This window comes from Pimephales promelas, chromosome 4 (assembly GCF_988280905.1).
Source record: "Pimephales promelas chromosome 4, fPimPro1.hap1.1, whole genome shotgun sequence".
Lineage (NCBI taxonomy): Eukaryota > Metazoa > Chordata > Actinopteri > Cypriniformes > Leuciscidae > Pimephales > Pimephales promelas.
The window spans coordinates 26,766,406-26,788,973 of record NC_142772.1 but is presented as its reverse complement, the minus strand read 5'-3'; the positions used below and the strand labels follow the sequence as shown (position 1 = coordinate 26,788,973).

Genomic DNA, 22,568 nt, shown 5'->3' with positions numbered 1-22,568 from the left:
GGGCCGACTGATTCAAGCTGATAGAAGAGCAACTTTGACTGAAATAACCAATCGTTCGATTTCTGTTGAGACATTCAGATAGTAGAGTCAAAATTTGGAGAAAACAGAATGAGAACATGGATCCATTATGCCTTATCACTGTGCAGGCTGGTGGTGTAATCGTGTGTGGGGATGTTTTCTCTGCACACTTTACAGTAGCACTTAATGCAGTACATGAGATTCATGGGGAGGAGTCGGATCAAGATCCAAGGGGTGGATCAGGGGGCAGAATTGGGTAGGTTTAGGTGTATATAAGGTGGGAGGAGTTGGATCTGGATCCAACTCCTCCCCGTGGATTTCATGTTCTGCAGTGAGAACCATCACACACTTTAGGCCCCTTATTGCCAATTGGACATCGTTTAAATACCAGATCATAGTTTCTGACCATGTCCATTGCTTTATGGCCACCATGTACCCATCCTCTGATGACTACTTCCAGCAGGATAATGCATGTCACAAAGCTTGAATCATTTCAAATTGGTTTCTTAAACATAACAATGAGTTCACTGTACTAAAATGACCCCCACAATGACCAGATCTCAACCCAATAGAGTATCATTTGGGATGTGGTGGAATGGGAGCTTCGTGCCCTGGAATCTCCATCAACTGCAAGATGCTATCCTATCAATATGGGCCAACATTTCTAAAGAATGCTTTCAGCACCTTGTTGAATCAATGCCACGTAAGACAGTTCTGAAGGTGAAAGAGGGTCAAACACAGTATGGTGTTATATGTATATATATATATATATATATATATATATCATTGCACATCCAATCCAAATGTGTTTTGGTTCTTTTTAATGTACATTTTGTAAGAACAAAAACTCAAAAGACCAAAAAAACAAAATCTGTACTTCATAAATGACAAAGTCCTTTTAGAGGAGACATATTTTCTGTGTAGCAGGCACTATTGTTAAGTACTGGCAGGCAGTATAATATCCTCTCAGCCTGTTAGGTTGATATTAGTACGTTTTATAGAAGACAGAGAGGAAAAGCTGTACCTTTGGCTTTTCCAGAAATAGATGGAAATCAAATAAATAAATAAAAAAACATTTGTCAGAAGCATTTGCATTAAAAGATACTTTTCTAGAAGTACAAGAACTGATAATCATTGATCTAATCTTTTATTTCAATCATATTTTGTGGACAAAAAGAGCAAGTTACATACTCCCATGTGCATATATAAAAGTATTTAATGCTACTTTTACGTGAAAATTATCACTTTTAAGTAAATAGTCCAAAATAAAGCAATCTGACATTTTTCATATATTCCACAGCCAAACTCTTGACAATAAGAACTCTAAAGTTGGTTACAGAAAACTACAAAACAATTATACAGTAATCCATTTCTTATCCAGCACACCATCACATGTCCTAGACGAGAGCAGTGCTGAACTGAAGTGAACAGAATCAGATTAACAGCTGACTGACTGTTCAAGTAACAGTGAATGACTGGCAAAGGAGCAGTAGTGCAAAATAAGGGTGAAAGGGTTGTAGGAAACTGCTTTCTCCACATCTTTGCTAACAAATAATGCTTACATCAGTTTCATTACATTACAATTATTGTGGGGTGGAGGGGAAGGGCAACAGACATCGAACAACACAATTTAGTGCCTGTTGATTTGTGGCAGTAGTTCTGCAGGCACCAGTGAAAAGAAAATAAGAAGAATGTGCACAAATGCAGATACAGTATGAAAATAGCTTATATTCATTATATTTGCACAAGCTTTCAGTCTACTATGAGGACTTACTCTTAAATTTGTCAATTGAATCTTGCTGCGTAAGTGCTGATTAAAACTTTCTTTCACATCCTGTGGTAATGTCTATTTGCATCATGGATTTGCCATCATAAGAAAAAAACAGTTACAAATTAATTATTCAGCTTTGTGTCCTTTAAAAATGTCCCATACTACCAATTACAGCATCTAAGGTTCAATAAAATGAGTCATTCGGTCATCGGACGGATAAGAGTCACACAGTGTATATCAGTGTACTATAAAGCACTGAATCTCTGAGACAGCTGATATCATATATTGTTCTCTACTTCCTGTTTTCTTACAAAACAAAAGCCCCCATGTCCACATTAAACATTTATAAACCCCAAAGGTTGACATGGTATCTGAAAAAAAGAGAAGAAATCACATTGGTCCATATAGCAGTCTAATCTTCAATAGATTTTAAATGCAATAGAAACAATAATATACGTGTAGATGGCTTCACGCTATTGTCACTGCCTATAACCTTTTTAGACACATCACACTCCCATAGATAGCTAGAGTGAATACTGCCCACTTTTAACCCCTGCGGCAGCATGTAGAGACGGACCACTGAGTGCATGGATGTATCAGAAGTTATAATATGTGAGGGGTCAGAGAAGTCAAATGTATTTATAACTCTTATATTTGCGATCATTCGTTCATCCATAGATCATTGGAGTGGAATACTATATGTTACTTGGTAAAGATTTTATGTAACACTGTGCACTGGAAAGGCTGGAAGTTCAAGACTATATCCTGTTCCTGTTTTGTGACGAGCAAGAGGTAAATGCTAGGTGTCGTTCCTTTAAGAACATCAAAAACACTAAAATAAAAGAGCTTTAATCCTGTTTGAAGGCTCACATTATGTTTTCAGTATAATAGGGCACAATTGGTTTGGCAAAGGCGTATTTTCCTTTCCAAAAGGAAACGCTTTAGCACCAAAGGCACTTTTAAGCACAATCATCTGGATTTGAATCTGGATCTGACGAGGTCAATATAATCCCGATTATATTATAATTATAATTTAATAATATATGGACAAATATTTAACATATGGGTGAAAAACAGATTCCCTGTTAAATCAGACTCACAACCTAACTGGCCTCATCCTCCTGACTAGCTAGGTTGTCTGTTACCATAAGGCTTTGCATTAGGCCTGTAGGAATGATGGGCTTGAAAGATCGGTTGCGGCTGTAAGCAAAGGGGAATGAAGATGACAATCGTCCCGAGGAGCCGAACGAGAGCAGCCGGTGCTGAAGGTGTGGGCGATGATCGAATTTAGCAGCTTGTGATGCGTCTCTCTGCTCAAGCACACGCTTCAGATCCTGCACCTGACTTACAAGTTCCATAAGCTTGGTCATGAGGGCCATGGAGCCTCCGCCCTGGATGTGCACCTCAGGTATCCAGCGCACGTAGCGCTGCATCCAGACGCGGACAGCCGGTCCATCTAGACTGGGGAGCAGGATGCCGTGATAATCCAGAGGGCGCTGTTGCCAGGACTCGTAGAACTCACGGGTGGCGGCCACAGGGGAGTCAGGAGAGCCCATCCAGCGACTGATACGCTTCACTCGTAGCATCTTTTTAAGGCTGTCGGTCTCCTCCTTAAAGAAACCTTTCTTGGGTGGGGTTTTGAAGGCTGTACTGGGTAAGGATAACTGTCTTTGGTGCTGTACGTTTTAAAATAAAAATAAAAAAAACTATTTAAATATTAGTCTGCAAACAATTTATGCACAGAACGAACTCAATTTAGATATTATTCAATATGAAGAGCAAAGTCAGACACAAAATAAGCCAAAGACAAATAAGTAGGGCAAAATTGGGTAAGATGCCCACCTCACCTTTCATTTTCCTGTTGACAACGGGTGTCACTAAACTTAATCAGCATTTGTGAGATTTATTTTATCTGACATAAATTTGTATGGTAACAAATAGTTTTCTTATTTTGAAGCAAAAGGTAAAAAAAGTGCAAAAAATGGGGAAATAAAACAAATTGTGAGTTGTCTTCTCAGTTGTATAGAAGAAGTATATCTGAGTGAAATGGAAATAATAATAAAAAATGAAAATGAAGATTGCTTTATCTGTTAACATGCTTTTTCTTTTTTTTATAAATGAAAATATTAATTTCATGGACAAATAATTTATAATAAACATGGCAACAATCCATAAACAATACAAATTGTGATTTTTGATTCAATTGTGACTAATAATTATAATAATTCATTGACAATTAATAACTCAATGGCATCTTTATTATTCATCATAAAGTGTAGGCTAACTCAGTGGCATCACTTAATCGAAATTCATAGTTTCTTGCTATTCTTATCTATCACTTTTAAAGATTTAAAAATATAACACTTAAACATTTTCAGTATTTTAGAATTATGTAAGGACCTGTTTACACCCGGTCAGGTGGCGATCCGATTGTGAAAACACCAGGTGTAAATGCCCTCTAAAACTGATTTAAATCCGAACGCTCAAACCACTTCAGCAGATGATTAGAGATGCATTCCAGATGAAACTGGACAAGTGAAAATGCATCTGGTTGTTGAAACCACATTTGTAAATTTGACTCCTCCCAAAAAGGAAAAAAAATAAACGTGCGAGCACGTTATAGGCTATGACATCTAGCCAGATATGACAGGGCTTCTGCAACACGCATCCTTTCAGCAAGCCGACGTGCATACTGCTGCAAATTAAACTGAAAGCAAGTCGCAGACGTTCAACACACAATCATCTTCATTAAAAGTAGTGAGACTTCTTACCAGTCCTGACGACCCTCTCTCTCCTATTGTGGTCTTTGATCTTGAAATTAGCTGATGATAAATAAAATGCAGCTCATATCTGTTCATTTCGTTGACGTGATTTCAGTTAAATTTGCATATAGCACGGGAGTTTGTAGATCGGATTTATATTCGTTTCGCGGAGACACATTTATGTGGCTAAGCGTAAATGGAACCGTTTCAAAAAATCAGATTTCAATCAACAAAAACACAAGAAGTGACCAGATGTAAACAGGCCCTGAAAGGTCAAGAGATAGTACATCATTTCATCCTCTCACCTTGGGCTTGTGAGGTTTGCGTACAGTCTTCTCATGTTTCACCTTCTCTGAATACAGTGGATTAAAGAAGAAATTCTGGGCCTTGCTGTCAAACTGCACAGACCAGTCCCACACTGTAGGGCAGCTCAATGTGCCGCTTTGTGCAAGTGGTGACTCGGCCTGCCAAGACAATCAAGCACAGGCAGTCAGCAGGAGGCGTGTCGACTGCGTCAGGGAGGCAACGGCCACTAACTTCTGAGAAAACGTAGACTAACGACAGCATTACAGAGGGCTGACTGTTTTCTTTTGAGCCACTGTACTTCTATAGACGCCTCTAATACTGTTCATCTGGCAGAATGGTGAATGCGGTACTCAAAATACAAAATAGTGTAGCGAACTGACTCTAAACAGCAATCACAAAATCAAAATATATATTTTTTAAAACATAAAATACAAAAGTTCTACCTTCATAACACTTTCTCTGTGATAGGCAGAGTTGAACAAAAAGGTGCTGAAGACTGGCACGTGAATACTGTCAGACAACACAGTCAGGTAAGTCTCTGAGAACTGGAAAGCCGGGCTGTGCTGGTGAACAAGCTGCCACACACACTCCAGGAACAGGAGGAAGACTGGAGAATGACACTGCGCATTGAGAAACAAGAATTGAATTAAAAAGACAACGAGGATGAGAAAACATCATCCATCATTTATCATTAAATGAACAATTGATGATCTCTAAATAAATCCTAGTAGGGAGATCAAGATAGTCTCATTCTGAAGGGATTTATCGCAATTCATATTTTTCATTTACGGCACATCCTTATCCACCTTCTTTTGCAACACGGACATGTGCAAATTTCTTGAATGTGTGAGACTTCCAATTCATTAGAGACCATAGGCTAATAACTACAAGAATTACAAAGTGCTGAATGTAAACTGTAAAACTATTTCCGCTATAAACTTATGCGTTTACAATTATGATAATGCAATTAAAACAATATATAAAAGTTATCATACATAACAAGTTATATAAAAGCAATATAAAGCAGTTTAATGGGCTGTTTTTGTGCAGGCAAAATAACTGGAACCGTATGACACCAGAAACAAGATGAAATTAAATAGCTGTGCCCACTCTTACGTAAGAAATAAGGGGGATAGGAATGCCCATCTGGAGGGCAAAACAGGGCTTTCCTCCATTGCACGCTAGTTATTTTTACCAGATTTGTACTAATGTAGTAAGAGAGTGATATTATGATGTATGTCAGGCAAGCAGGTCAAACCAGAATATAAACAATGTGCAGTTTTCTTTAGGTGTTTTCTCAAAAAAAAAAAAACCTTTATAAAGAAAACGCTTAACCATCTTTTTTTTTTTTTTTTTTTGAGAGGTGATCTAAATATTCGTTGCTTGAAACAGATGTAAAATGTACAGGCCTGTGCTGCAGTTTGGATGTTTTTCTCTCAAGGTCTCCTCACTAGTAGCTTGACTGAAAACTATGAGTAGTGACCGGCTGACTGTATATTATGTATATCACATGGTTACTTAGCAAACAGGTAAATAAATGGACACAGATTTTAGGCTATTTATTTTTTTACATGACAAGAAAGTGTCTCAAGTGGAACAAAAAAAAAACATGATACTACTGCAGGAAATCGGTTGAACAGCCAAATGTTAAATGCTAATATTTGAGGATTTGTTTAGTAATTTTCCGATAATTGTCATTAGACATGACATGATTTTACAACCTCATAAAAGACATGTTTGCAGGTGAAAAAGCCTTTAAAATCTAAGAGGTTAAGAATAATACAAATAGGAAAATATACAGTAGAACAGTAACATTTCCACTAAGCCTCTGAAGAAACAACAGGCAAGAACGAACATGCAATAATTACCTCCTTGTCTTTCTGATGGAGGTGATTACATCGATCCAGGAAGGCATGGCAACCAGCCACCCACTCCTTCTGCACCAGACTTTGGAAACCCATCAGTGTTCTGTAATAAGGGTCCAGCATTATCTGAGCCAGCGAGGAGATCACACAGCACAGATCTGTTCCCTCTTCCTCTGCAATCAATCAATAACAACAACAGAAAACATCAGGGGATACAATCTCAAAGTCATAAAGATCGATTCATTGAGGTTTAAAAGTAATTTATTTTTTGAAGGTGAGGAACTGTACTTCTTTCAGACACTTTAACCACCACCACCAAAAAAAAAAAAAAAAAAAAAAGGTGGTCCCATCCCAAACTCCACTATTGGCTCACATGTCAGATTGTTCAAACTATCAAAATAATGTATTGAAATCACAATATAAGCCACATAGTTGTAACATGCTTGACTTACCTGTTACAAGGACATTTGTGTTGTCTTTATCAATACATTCAACCACCTCTACTGCTTTGTGGAGACATTGCCTGTTGAGGACATTACATACAGTCTGTTAAAAGTGTCAAATTCTAATACTAGTAAATCACACAATGAATCTAATATGTTCTCAATGTAAGCTGACCTAATAATGTCTAGCCATCCTGAGCTTTCAAGGGAAGAGAACCATTTCACATCTGACAACCAAAAATCGGTTGAATTATCTAAGAGACAAAAAATAACATTGAGTCATTATAAAGTGACTGCAAACAAAATACCCATCCTTTCATTTTATATTTGAGGATTTGTTCACATTTCCTTATAAAAGAGACTTCAGTGTATTCTGTGACTCACCGATAAGAAAGAATTGTTTGAACTTGTTATATGACTGCTGGATGTCTAGGATCGTAGGAAGGGATTCTGAGAGGTCCTCTGTTTTTACGGAGTAGAGGTAATTATGTGCGACTGCATTTATCATTCTGCAAAAGAAGTAAAAAAGAAAAAAACAGAATTTGTCAATGTGAAGGTACCAGTGACAGTCAAAATAAGACAATACTTAATTTGTATTTTTTTATTTGCTGTGAACACCATGTTACACAACTATTTTATTTGCTGCGGACACAATGTTACATCACCAAAAACACGAAAAGTTTATATTGGTTCATGCTGATGGTGTCTAGAGCACTACTAGATAACATACTGGCATGTTGTTCTTTGATAAAGAACAGTGCCCTTGAGTTTCAGCACCTAAACACACAGAAACTCAGGGCACAAATAACCCATTTCACAGCAGTTTGGCTGATTCCAGAGGATAAATAAATATGAGTCAAAAACTGTAATCCATTACGTGTCCAAGTGCTTTTGGAAATCCCCTTCTTCCTGCGTCATAGGTGGGAAAGATCCTTTGAAGAGAGCACAACCGCTGTGATGAGACCAACACCAGATCTGAAAAGGAAAATAACAGGCAACTGACCTCAGTTGCATTCAGCTATACAAATGACAACTTGTATACAAAGGCCAACATTACAATTATAATAACATTACAAAATTATTTAAAATGTTTATATTCTCTAAAGATAAAATCCTTAACTCACTGGCAATCCCTTTCCTTGATAGCTGAATACATCCTCTAGTGCTAATGGGATGACAAAGTACTTCGGTAACCTAAAGAAAATGTCAGAGCAGTGTCTTTGTTGAATACATTTATTTCACATTAACATTTTCAATGTGTGACACGATCACTAAAAACATTTTTGCTAATTCTTTTATAATTAATATAGATCCATGCATTTTATCCTATATTAATTGAGAGAATACATTGGATTTATTTTGAAAATTCACATTTATTCAATGCAGGACTTTTTAACTGCTAAAAATGGATTAAATAAGTTACATCACCTAAAACTACTGACAGTAGTTTTGAACTACCCAAATATAAACAATGTAGGATTGATAAAAAAAATAATAATCTAGGTCAGTAGCACATAAAGACTATGATAGATTAGAGATTAGAGATGTCGTTACAGAAAATGCACCTTCTAATAAAAACAGTAGCAAGACTTTATCAGACACTTTATAGCCATCAACAACAACAGTAAGTACCTTTGAGAGAGCTCAAAGTTCTCATTTTCTGTCACTAATCTGCATTTCGATTTGGTCCGTTTCATTTCCTGTGTCCAGTCCTCTGGTGACTCAAACATAATTGTCTCCCGTTTCCTTTGCATTTCTGCAAACAGAAATAGCATATTGTGTTGTTCCAAAGTTGACAAATGAGAGTTACGCTATCTAATATATATATATATATATATATATATTTATCCTTCATTCTAAAACTAGTCTGATAGTCAAGGGGGCAAGTGTGAGAGTTTCAAATCAGTTGTTAGAACTCTCAGGGCTCTATCTTGCACCCGGCACAAATGACTTTATACACTGACGCATTTATCATTCCTATTTTGCACCGGCGCAAAGTCAGTCTAAAGTCAGTGGCGCGTTGCGCATACATTCAGATGCTATTTTAAGCACGCATGCTTGGCCATAATACAGAGTGTGAACAACGCGCATACACTGTAGATGATTCTCTCAGCTACACAGACAGATGCATTTTACTTTTTGAAAATGATACATTATTATGAGAAAAAATATATATACATGAGGGAAATCATTGTTGTGTCCATGATGATGGGAAAAATAGGCATAAAACTTACACATTTACCCAACTTATTATATGCATGTTTGTCCCTTCTCTTTCTTTTACGGCCCTGACGAGAACATCGATCTCCTCGGCTGTGAACCAATGCTGAAGTACATCTGGTAAATGTCATTAAAATAGAATTGCGGCATGGAACAAGCGCACCTCGTTCATCACGCTCTTAAAGGGAATGTGATATGACGCTCTTATTGGTTTATTTCCGTTTCGCCCAAACCACACATGAATAGTGAAGCTCGACCAACCCCTTTTAGATTTGCGCCAGGCGCAAGAGGCATTTATCCCGACGGGAAAATAGCAACAGCCCCGGGATCCGCCCACACATTTTTATCTTTAGCTATAACCTCATAAATTTCATAGGTAACACTTTGAAAGTCCCATTTGTTAACAAGGATGTAATCAATAGCTTTAAATATGCAACTTCACCAGCTAATGGATGCATACCAGTGACCAGCCGGATATAAACTAATGGAAATAGATGGTAACAATTGTGACATAAAACATTTGGGTCATGTCTGTGTGTGTTTTTGTCACATTGCTTTAATCGCTTGAGGTAGCCGTTAATGTTATTCCTCTCAGACTCGACAGCAAACACACTGTTTTTATTTCTCTGCTAATGCAGCATCTAGTCAATAAATTAATTACTTTATAATGATATGGCAATATGTACTTTAGTGTTCAATATTCATACCGTTTAACACTTCAAGTGTCAGCGCACTCACTTGTTAAGCCTAATTTAAACTTCTGCGTCGAACTCACACCGTAGCTACGCCGTAGGCTGTGTGTAGCGTGCGTACCCTTCTGTACCTGGACATGCACCTCTACAAAAATGTAACGACGTGTCAATTCTACGCGTACCGCAAGCGCTGTAATTGGTCTGCTAGAACCGCTCCCCAGGTTTCACATGATCCCTCTGTCAATCCCGCCCATCAATGCGGACAACGTAAAGTATAAGGCCCCGTTTACACGAAGGGAAAACGCAGATATTTCCCTGCAGTTTGGCCTCTCATTTACACGAAAACCCAGTTTTTATCACAGAAAACGATTATTTCTAAAAACTCCGGCCAAAAAAGATTTCTGGAAATGCCAGTTATGTGTTGTCGTGTCAACTGGGAGAAACAGGGTTTTAGGTTCTCTCTTGTCGATTCTGAGGATTCTGATTGGCTTGCATCCATCTCCCTACACTGCCGCCCATAGGTTTGGCATAGTTATGATGGCGCTCGACGGCATATTTATGCGGGTGTGTGCACGATGTTATTATTGAAAACAGAGGTGGGTGAAATACCAGTTTCTCTAAATACCTGGCTTTGTGTAAACATGGCCAAAATGAAAACCAATAGCGCGGTCTATAGCGTAGAGGCTCCGCCGTAGGTCCAACGCATAAATATAAACAAGCCTTTAATGTAAACAACTCAGCCAGTGGTAGTTTGTTATTTGTCCTCTAGAGGCCGCTCTCACTCTGTATACTGCCAGCAGTCTTTTCCGAACGCGCTCCAGTGCGGTGCACACTTTTCAGCCGCTCCAGCAATGGACGCAACCCGGAAAAACTATCGGTGTGGATTTTGCCGATAAAGATAGTTCCACCAATCAACTATCAGTACCGATATATCGGCAAAACTGATGAATCGGTCGAAATCTACCCGATACCAGCTGTGCTTTCAAGCACTCACATCTCTCCGACAGCAAGTTAACACACAAACCCGCCTACCCTCACTAACTCGTTTAATTTTCTCCAGTTGGATATTGTTGGTCTTACAGGGCTTGTACTTCAGTGTGGGATTGCACATAATTTTACTAATTCGGGCAGATTTTGTGCTCACACCCTAAGTGCACATGCATAAACCTGCCTCTCAGTACAATAACAAGTTATTGTTCCCTAGCAATTGCGCTTCAACAGTCAAATAGACACAAAATAATGTCAAAATGCCAGTCTTGGTGAGTATTCAAATTCAAATTCAAAAACTATCTATCAACCAGTGATATTAATTTGTCTTTGGTTAAAAAGGCTCACACATATACAGTACAAATCACACACACACACACACACATCACAAAACACAATTAATACAAAGAAAAAAGTAGGACTACCTTATAAATGTGTAAATAAGCCTCACGTAAACACAGTCAGTTGTTGAGAAAGAAAACAAATGTGTAACAGTATAATGGATCTATTGCGTTAGGTGCTCTTTCATCATCTTGTGTTCGAGATCCACCTATGGGAAGGGCATCCGTGCCTGACCTCTGCAGAAGCATCCAATTCTACCAAGTCTGGCTAGACAGACAGAAGCGCAGCCAATGCCAGGTAAGGCCCCGCCCCCTACCTGAGGCCATATAACGCCTGCAAGCGCTGCTATTCTCCAGTTGACATTCGCTTCTCGCGATTTCTGCATGTACGCAGTTCGATTGGATTACACTGTTTACTTGTGTGTCTTCAGGAGGACATATTGACTGATCAGCATCCGCCAGACGTGACAGTCGTTTTTCAACCTATCAGCTGTGTTCTGCATCTGGAGCCGCCCACGCTTTCACCATTCTCCCCACCTCCTCCTCCCTCTTTCTTTGCTGATATATGTCGCTGTCTAAACCTTCCGCTTCTCCATGGAACAGCCTATCACAGGCCTGCCCGGCAACGTGTGGTGCTTTCATTGCCGCTAAGGACCTGCCCTCGTTCTGCGTGGTCAGCTTGGGCCTCAAACACGCTCAAGACACCTTGGAGAACCCGGAGAATTGCAGTCATTGTCTTATGCTGCCCAAGAAGCTTTTACGACGCCGTCTCAAATTTGCCGCGACCCAGTGTGCCGAGCTCTGCCTATCTGACTCGGATGGGGGACACAGTGACGACAGCGCTATCTGGGGACTCCCGGGCACCACCTCACTTATTTGGACTGACCAGCACAATCCTGCTTTCCCCCAAGAGGACAACTTCACTGGCAATCTCACGCTCGTTGACGAACCGGCCAGCTCCGGTGACGAGGATGACACGGCCCTTCTAGGGGTCTCAGAGGACGAGGACGCCATCCTGCCCAGGAGGTTTGTGAGCAAGCGGCTGCTCGCCTGAACACTGAGTGGCCAGCTCAACTGAGCACCACTGACCAGGGGAGAGACATTTACGACGGGAAAGTTCTAGGACCCCTCACGGCCCCTCACTTTCAGCGTGTGTGTAGCACATGAAGAACAACAAGAGCGACCCACTCGACTTCAAACACATTCTCACGGGCCTTGAGGTTAAGGATATGGTGGACCTTGTCATGGGTGACCTTGTACTGGAGAATAGCAGCGCTTGCAGGCGTTATGTGCCCTCAGGTAGGGGGCGGGGCCTTACCTGGCATTGGCTGCGCGCTTCTGTCTGTCTAGCAAGACTTGTTGCTTTTGGATGCTTCTGCAGAGGTCATGCACGGATGCCCTTCTCATAGGTGGATCTCTCCACTCGATGTTTCTGAGAAATGGGGTTACGATAGTAACCTATTGTTTTAAAGTGACAGCACCCTAATATACATACTGCCAACTTATGAGATACGATTAAAAATATCTATATGATTTATAGTTTTCCCCCATAGTATCGATGTCAAAATTGTGGCCAGTAAAAATGCTGAGTGGCTAGTAACTTTGGAAAAAGGCTGGTGGGCACAAAAGTTAATATCAAGCCCTGATCACATACATATGTTTTTCAACAAAGTTTGTAATTAACTTTGCTAGCTAGCTGACAATGAAGACTTGGTAGATTTTAAAAAGCATCAGTTACAAATTAATAATGCCTTGTTATTCTTGGCTACAGAAAAAAATATATTTTCCTGATACATAAAAAGCCTTGTTGAGCCACTAAAATCCAGAAAGATGATCTCGAATATATAATGTCTATAAAGAGACACTGACTGTTGTTCTAGCAACCATCTGTTGAATTCCAGGTCCATAGACTATGATCAGAATTTAGCAGCTGGTGCAAGAAGTCCAGTGCTGGATACATGTCTGCATTTCAGATGTGTGCAAAGTTCATGTTCTGCATTAGTGTGACTTCATGAACTTATCATGGTGATGTTTTCCCTAATATTGCATAAGTGGGTACACATGCTTTAGTGGATTATCAGATAATTGATACTCAGAACCCAGCTGTATTTAACCATTTAACCAACAAGTGAATCTATGGAAAGTAACAATAGAAACAAAATGAAAGCTTCTAACATGAGCTCAAATCTGTACCTTGGGTTGGTGTCCCAGCATAGGAAAAAGCAAAGATGCACTTTAGAGATTTCTCCTCCAAACAATGGTGAGCAATACCCTGAAAGATCTGACAAAAAAAAAAGAAAAAAAATGCACAAGGAAATGTGTAACTCATTTTTTTAAACGTGCATCCATTTCAGTCCTCGTGTTAAACAAATTACCTTTTTGGTATCTTCCTCCTTGGTGAATGTTAGGCAGAACTGAAAGACGCGTAGATCTTTACAGTGAATTATTATTTTGGATGGGTATTTGTTCTTCACAAAGCTTCCCGTTATCAGTTTCCTTTTTTCATCATAAACTTTAAAAGAAATGAAATGTTTTTCAGAACTCAAACATTCAAATAAAAATTTTCCCTTCAAAACATGAACAGCTCTATAATTATTAATGATAAATGTAAAAACGATTATTACCACCATAGATGTGATCCACACACGTTAATGGAATGTCATTTTCTCCATAGAGTTTGTTCTGAAAGGTCTTGGACTGGAACAAAGGAGAGTGACATGACAGCCTCTTATTGAACTTACACAATGCAGACAATACCAAAGTAAATAATGCTTGCAAAAGACAGTGCTTAACTAATGCTCAGTCAGCTGTGAAAGCTGCATTTTTATACAGAACACAGTAACTAACAGGAATGCGGTTGCCTTGTTAAGTGTGCTGCATCAAACTTTCACACAATATTTAATCATTTCCTGCTTAGCCACCTCCAAATAGAAATCTACAGCAGCCAATGAAACCTCTTGATACCAACCAACACTAACATCTGGCCAATAGCTTTCAGCAGCATTGTTTTGCAGCTTTTTTGATTACTGATTAGATTAGTTATGTCTGCATATCGATGTTGGTCAACATGCAAAAAAAAAAAAAAAAAACGAACTGAAAACAAAAATACCTGGCACAACATGAATATCTGACCATTTGAACCTGCTGTAAGGCACTGGTTTCCCACCAGAATTTCACTGCCAGTGAGTCAGACACTCAAGTTCCTGAAATGGCAGCTAAAGTGAGAGCACTCACAGCACAGTTCCTCATGCAAGGTCACCAAGCATGCTCTTAAGACACCCAATGTTTCACACTTTTTCTGTTTACTTGTTTAGCAGCTGCTTTTATCAAAACCTGACTTATAAATGAGGAAAAAGTATTTATCATACAGGTGCCAACAATATAAGCCAGTCCGCAGTGATTATTCTATTTTGGCTATAAAGCTTTTGAAGCAACAGAATCTTCCTGTACACTGAACCTAAATAGTAGATTTGTAGAGAGATTGGGTAAATGACAATCTTTCGGATGCACTTGAAATTGTTTTGGAATAGTATGGTATGGCAGTCAATTTAATTAATTTAGAGTCAATTTAACACAATTATTAAAAAACACTTTTATTAACAGATTTAGCCATGCCTTCTGACCTGTCTGCTACTCCTCACCTAACCTTATCTGCATAGACTTTTCATAAAAATATTGAATTGATAAACACCTCTAAAAAATAGCATCCATTTCATAAAGATTACCATTTTATAAACATCTAGATCACGTGTTCTATTCTCTTCAAACCACACTATGTACAAGAATGCTACAGTACATACAGGAAGTACATGATATTTTTTTTTAAAAGCACTGTGGTTATATGTTCGGTAAGCCTGAATTAGAAATGTAACATTGTTGCTTATGTGATAGCATTTTGCTATTTACTTAGTAGATGTGAATTAGCATTGCATTAGGCCTCTTTTTTTCTAAATATACATGTTGAATATTTTGGTAACACTTTAGAATAAGGGTAATTAGATAACATTAAGGTTAACTAATGTTAAGTACTAACATTTACTAAGAATGAACAATACTTCTACAGCATTTATTAATCTAAGTTAAAGCTGCAGTCCATAGCTTTTTTGAGGTTAAAAATTATCCAAAATACAGTACATATTGTAAAATGCAGAGTGAGACTTCGTTCAGACTTCGGAATGGCTACAGAAAAAAAGAGACTGCATGGGCCCATGCGAAAACAAGGATACATATCGGAAGGATATTACATGTAGTCAAGCAATGCTTACGTTGTTCACATTAACAATTCTGAATGACAGTATCCACACCGGCATGGCGACTGACAGCCTCACACTCTCCTCAAACATTGTGTTCATCTGCGCTGTGCCGTGTCGAGGGTGTTGAAGTACAACTCAAAAAAGTAAAGTTGATAATTCCGCAAATGACTGCAATTGCAGATTTTGAACAGAGATGGCGACAAAAAGGAAAAACGCCGGACTGCAGCTTTAATATTATACCGTCAACATTTACAAATGCATTATTAAAATCAAAGGTTGTATTTGTTAACATTAGTTAATGCACTGTGAGCTAACATGAACAAACAATGAACAGCTGTATATGAATTAACTAATATTAACAAAGATTAATAAATACTGTAACACTTGCATTGATCATTATTAGTTTGTGTTAGTTAATATATTAACTAATGTTAATTAATGAACCTTATTGTAAAGTGTTACCAATGTTTTTATATACTATGAACAGGAAAACTCACGTCAATTCGTAACTATTTTACTTTGTGCTGAATTCACTCATTGATCTCATTCGTATATTTTTAATATGATTTGTTAATAACCCACATAGGGTTATGTTTAAGGGTGGGCATACATGCTTTTTTTTTCTAAAAATCTACAAATAAAATTTTAAATGAAATTGCCATCCGTGAAACAGTAAAACTTTGTCATGAAATCAGGTCTTGTTTTTACAGCCCTGACACGTGTTCTTACCGTCTCTTCCTGTGTCAGTTCATCACTTAAGAACGTAACACGAAAATTGGTGCAAAACAACGTGCCAAAGACGCCACGCTGGGAGAGGTCATCTTGAGTGTATTTGAGAATAGGGTTGGCGCTACAGAACACCACTTCACCTAAGATGCAACAGATCAGCAAAGTCATGTCACATAAGCCCTGTTCAGACTGTCAGTCCAAATCCAATTAATAAATAAATAAATAAATAAATAAATAAAAATCAATATAGATAAAACGTTTTTAAAAAGATACAATTAGTATGGTAAAACAACAACAACAACAGACTGTTTAAAGTGAACAAATATAATTTATAGATGTAAACCATTTAGGAAGTATTTAATAGTAGTAGTAAGTAGTCTTGTGGTACGAGAGTAAATTGTCCTGTATCTCCTACCCGGAGGTAGGTAGTGTGTCTATGCAGGGTGATCGGATCTGACCATTTTTTGAAGTTCTGCTCTGACATCTGGACAAATAAATGTCATTTTGGTCAAATAGTTGCAGAGCCCCTTGTTCCTCTCTTATCCACCTTTTTCTGACTGGACGGTTTTCTACTTCCTGCTGTCCTTTTTTCACTAATTGTATCTTAATTTCAATCAATGTTTCATCAACCAATTTGCCTGGTTTTAATAAATAAGAAGTAGCTATACAGTGGTATGAATAGGTTTTGGCACACATTCTAAAGTTGCCTAAAAAGAGGAATAAAAAATAATCTTTTGGATATTAATTTAATTTTATTGGCATGGGGTACTTTCCATAAGATCATCTTTCAATGCAAATCAAACCAGCTATTAGGCTAACTGAAGTAAAACCATGCCAATCTCTAGGTGTGGTGGAAGGTGTGTGATGATGTGGGGATATTTTAATTCCAAAAGCCAAGGGAACTTTATCAGGATGCATATTATCCTGGATCCATTAAATAACTGGCTTTTAAAAATAAAAATCTGCCTGACTCTATGGGAATTTAACATAGGGGTGCCCAGACTTATGCACCCTGTATTTTAAGGAAAAACATTTATTTATTTATGATACATTATTCATTCACAAAGAAAATTTGTGTCCTTAAAGGTTTGAGTTTTCCTCATTTTTCTAATTAAGGCATTAAGATCAATATCCAAAAGATGATTTTTTTATTCCTCTTTATAGGCAACTTTAGCATGGGTGCCAAAACTTATTCATACCACTGTATAATAAACAGATGATCATAACGGAGGCGACAGCGCGCAAACTGGACTTTGGTCTCATGAATGAAACTCGGCGTAACGTTATTATGCCTAACCTCACAGGCCTGAGTGAGAAATATAGAGTCTATACATCTTTGAAAGTAGAGGTAGCAGGAGTCAAGGGATAACCAGCCTAACATTTTAGAACTGTTATTCTGCAGCAGTAGGGGTGATAGAGACTGTCGGATGTTTGCTGGAGATCGTGCAGTCATTCATCAGCAAAGAAAAACGTTCATTTTGTTTTTATCTGTGATTTAATAAAAAATAACGTGATCAGATCACATTTGATGAATGTTTTTTTTTTCAATTTAGTTTAGCGATGTGGGGATGACACAATCTAAAACACATGGCATAGACCAGACTCGAACCGGAAGTTGACTACCGGCATCGTCGTCATGGCAGCGCACATTGTTTAGAGCAGAAAAAGGTGGATACAACTACCGTACCAAGATGTGATGCAATATGTTAGTACACTCTCCACTGCACATCGATAAAAGTTCAAAAGAAGTTTCTAAGGCAATCTGCTCAGAAAATAAAGATGTTGTTGTGCTTTTCAAATGACAGTGGAGGTGTGTGTAGTCCAAGAAAAATCATCTGTAATGTTGAACCCCAATAATTTAAAACAGGGTACTCTCTCCACAACCACTCCATTTATGAACACAGGACAAGTAGTCCAGCGCTGCAGCTACACATTGTCATATTCTAAATCTAAAACACATAATTGTTGTTTTTAGGCATAGTCCTTCTAAAGCAATCATCATTGTGATGAAAGACACAAATCAGATCTGAACAGTTCCGATGCACAGTGTCGACAGTCAATCATTTAGATCTGATTTTAGTCGTGTACACAAATAGGCCTAGTCGGATTTGGACAGACAGTGTGAATAAACAAGGCTTTAAACACAATAATACATTGTCAGACATAAACACAATGCAAATTATAGTCTTTTTTTGTGGTGTGCAGAGCTTTGAAGAAATGCTTAAAACATTGTTTTAAAACATTACCTATATTTTCTGTATCTGCAAAGCTTACACTAAATGAGATCTCTGGAAGTTACAGTCTGGATTAAAGAACAATTATAAATCTGAAATGAAAATTACACCCAGTGTATCAACTATGTACCAATTTTTCTTTAGATTAACTGACAATAATACAAAGAAAAGCTTGAGATAGCAGAACATTGTGTGAGGGATTACATTTTTTTTTTTTTACCTGGAAGCAAATCAGGATGCTTCTCCTTCTTTGGCAAGTATTTCTCCAATTTTATTTCCTAAAGAAAACAGGAGCAGTACAATTATATAACTGTAAACTTGATTGACTAAACATCTTAATAAATTAAATTTTCACAGGTACCATATTGCAATATGATGCCAAACAAATCAAGTCACATTTCACACAGTGCCAGATGCTAAGTAAGTGAATAAATCGACAGGACATCTGCTCTGTAAAAACTAAAACTGCTGCAAGCATAATATAGTATACGAATATAAGTAGGTATGAGAAACATGCACTGTCATACATTACATTAAATGGATAGTTTACAAAATAAATAAATAAATAAATACATTCTCTCATCATTTGCATGGCCTTTCATTGTTTCAAACCTGTATGTTGAATAATGTTGTAACCAAACTGTTTTGGTGACCACTGACTTCCACTGCATGACAAACTAAATAAATAAATATATAAACACAGTGACATTTCTCAAAATATCTTCTTTTATAAAATTTCCACTGTAACTCATGTTTACATATGAAATGAGGTCTGGCTATATAATGTAATGCAACTAGAGATTTTTCAGGGCTTCAGGGCTTTTGTTGTATCTCAAATCAGCCCATGAATGCAGAGTTGCCGAGACTCAGCGTTCATGTAGTTCATAAAGGATTTTCCTCTTTCTTCTAGAACATTTGATGTTTTTTTTTTAACCTAAAGTACGGACTACTTATATATGCCTGCAGCCAGCTTTAAAATTTAAATGAGGTAAAATCCCTTGGTTAGAAGATATAAAAGTGGCTGAAGATAACTGCAAAATCAAAAAACTAATGCCAGACTGCCAGTGTGCGAATAATAAATTGTACAAGTTCAGTCAAAACAAAAAGGATAAATAAAGGAAAGGAAGCCATCAAACATCCTGCTACCATGAAGCCAGCTGAAAACCTCAATGGGTAAAACTTCACAAACAGTCCCAAGCATCTGGGTCACTCCTTTTCCTAATGACTTCCTCAGGGTGAAAATATTACCCTAAAATTTGCTTTTAAAACCTGAGATGGTAAATACACACGGTCTTTCCATTTCAAATGTTGCATGACAAAAATAGTGGGTCTTCATTAATATCCAGCCAGTATCCAGCCAATAAGTCCCAATTTCTGATCATCAGAAAGAGAATTAGTTGAACCTCACATAGGTCAGGGGGGTCAATAAATCCACTCAGAGCTAAATTTTAAGGGAATCAAAATGGTGTAATTTTAGTCTTATTCCTAAACTTAAGAAAAAATGTGTTTAGAGCAGCGAGGAGAGAGGAGGAGCCAACACACTTTATGAAAAAGATATAATGTATTGAAGTTAGGCTATATTCAGGAAGTTGATAAAACGATACAAGCTTGATAGTCAAGATATTCACTTTGTAACAGACCTAGTAAGAAATTGAAGAACTTCTCAATTCAATGCTCTAACTGCAGAAATCAAAGTATTAATGACATCTTTTGGTAACTGGACAAATGCAGCATTGCACCAGTGATGACTTGGGCTCATCGGTCCACACAGTAAGCAGAAAATAGCACTATTTGTGGCACTAACCATACCAAACATTCAGTAGTGGCCAAAAGTGATGTCTGGAGGGGATATTTCTTTTTAATGACCCTACAAGTTCAATTAATCAATCAAAATGTTAGTAAAAATTTGTTTTTTTTTTATCATTAAGGAAGAACAAAACACTATACTTGGTCAAGGTATTTATCTGACTATGTAAAAAATAAAAAATATAAATGGAATTTAACAGTGGCTGAAACTGTCGTTCTGGCTAAAGCGACAACATTTACATATGGCAGATGCTTTTTATCCAAAGTGACTTCCATTGCCTTCAAGGTACACATTTAATCAGTTCAGGTATTCCCTTACATTTGAACCCATGACCTTGGCGTTGCAAGCACCACACTGTAGTTTGAGCTACACAAAATCTTATCATATTGTGCTCTAAAGAACAGAGAAAGACATACAGGGTCCGGACCACATAAATAAATAATGACTTTAATGAAATAATTAACGAGCTTTTATTTTTGAGTAAACTATCCTAATCCACTAACTTACACCTTTACTGAATTGTTTTATAGTAATGTTTTCATTTACTAATCTCTCTTACAATGGGATGAAAAACATTGATAAACTAAGGGGTTTAGGCTACCTTATTTCTATAAGGAGTACAACAATTCTTACCATCATGCTTTCACTAATGAACAACAAGAACTAAGTTATTGTTCCTCAAGACAAAGCTCATGACATCGGTTATAAAAAGACGTTATGCTCTTTCTCTCTCGAGTGCGCGCACACACACACACACACACACATAACGTTATCATCGCACTGCAATTTTATGAAACCATAACCAAGAAAGGACTTCAAACACAATCACATGTCAAAAAGGCAAGTGAAGACACTCGGGAGTCGTGTCAATAAACATCGTTTATTGCATTACTATCTCTAAACAGACTGAAATGTAAAGTTGAGGACTTTTTTGGTAAACTTTTTAAAAAGTCAACAAAACTCAATTTTAGGCGTCAGTGCGAAGGGAGTCAACTTAGAAATGTAATTTAACTGAATGAAAATTTGTTGTTGATCGTTTAAGTTAATGCATTTCTCCAAATGAACAAAAACGTACACAAAAAATAGATTTCCGTTAGTGTAGCTAAACTAGAACAAGTCAGCATTGTCAATTTCTAGTTTTAGACAAATTCAGTATCTCCGGCTTGTTTTGAAATCAACGTAACGTTAGCCTAAGTGTATTACTACTTTGAAAGCTTACCTCGGGTGTAACATAAGACACAAACGACGGTTTAGAAGACTTCGCACCTCCGCTCCCCAAACTCAACATTGTGCCACAGTATCCCGCTTCCCGAGCAGTCAGGTGGAAATCCGGGAGAATGCGAACACAACTTTCCTCCCTCTCTCTTTGCACAAGCAAGCCGCGGATTTCCTTTGGTTGGAGTGGAAAACAAACCTGCTCTGACAGCTAACCGCGCCCATTCGACGGCATTGGCTCTTTATGGACAAACGGTCCATTTTTTACTCCGGTCAAGAACAAGTCGCTTTTTGCTCATTGGATGAAAAGGCTGTCAATCTTATGGGCTTCCTCGTTGCTGAACAAATACGCAGTCTTATTCAAAATAGCCTACGCCCTGAAGTTAGAGGTTTATGATTCCACATCTTTCATGTTTTTTTTGGCTTCGTGTTTGCATATCTAGTGTTTTTTTTTTCTCATTTTCACTCAATTCATCAGAACACAGACTAAAGTAGTTCCTCATTAGCATAAATAACAGGAGAAGATAACAAAGCACCTGTGAGGCAATCAAGAATACAAAAAAAATCTAGATTTGAATCCTTTAATTTGTGAGTTACACATCGAAGCAAATTAAACTAAGGACATACCAAACTAAAACTTCAGGTTGAAGACGACTCTACATGTATTTTGGTTATATTTAGTTTCAGAAATGTCTTTATTATAAGCATTTAAGTAGTACCTTGACAGTGAATGACAAGCATCAAAGGTTAAGTCTACAACAATCTGCAGTTACAACACAGATATTTCACTTTTGTTCCTCCCATCAAACGCAAACCAGAAATTAAAATTAACAGCAAGCAACTACACATCTATAAACCAATAAAACAAAATTAATAAAAAACAAAAACAACATTCCTGTGCTTTAAAACCATACAGGCTTTTGTT

At 37.6% G+C, this 22,568-nt stretch overlaps 1 protein-coding gene across 2 annotated transcripts; it reads right to left on the bottom strand.

Moving 5' to 3' along the window:
• Positions 1-1,148: 1,148 nt before the first annotated feature.
• On the bottom strand, positions 1,149-21,867 carry mtmr12 (myotubularin related protein 12). Of its 2 annotated transcripts, XM_039650043.2 has the most exons (17): positions 21,648-21,867; positions 18,842-18,899; positions 16,388-16,527; positions 14,030-14,102; positions 13,781-13,917; positions 13,599-13,686; positions 8,798-8,921; positions 8,290-8,359; positions 8,043-8,140; positions 7,550-7,674; positions 7,341-7,419; positions 7,175-7,245; positions 6,726-6,895; positions 5,301-5,477; positions 4,857-5,015; positions 4,561-4,611; positions 1,149-3,465 (listed from the first exon to the last, which is right to left on the bottom strand). In XM_039650043.2, exons 1-17 carry the CDS (start codon positions 21,714-21,716, stop codon positions 2,893-2,895), a joined length of 2,262 nt encoding a protein of 753 aa, XP_039505977.1. In that variant the 5' UTR covers positions 21,717-21,867; the 3' UTR covers positions 1,149-2,892. The 2 variants fall into 2 exon arrangements, with proteins under 2 accessions (XP_039505977.1, XP_039505978.1); XM_039650044.2 differs by lacking the exon at positions 4,561-4,611 and having other exon boundaries at positions 21,648-21,864.
• Positions 21,868-22,568: the final 701 nt, after the last annotated feature.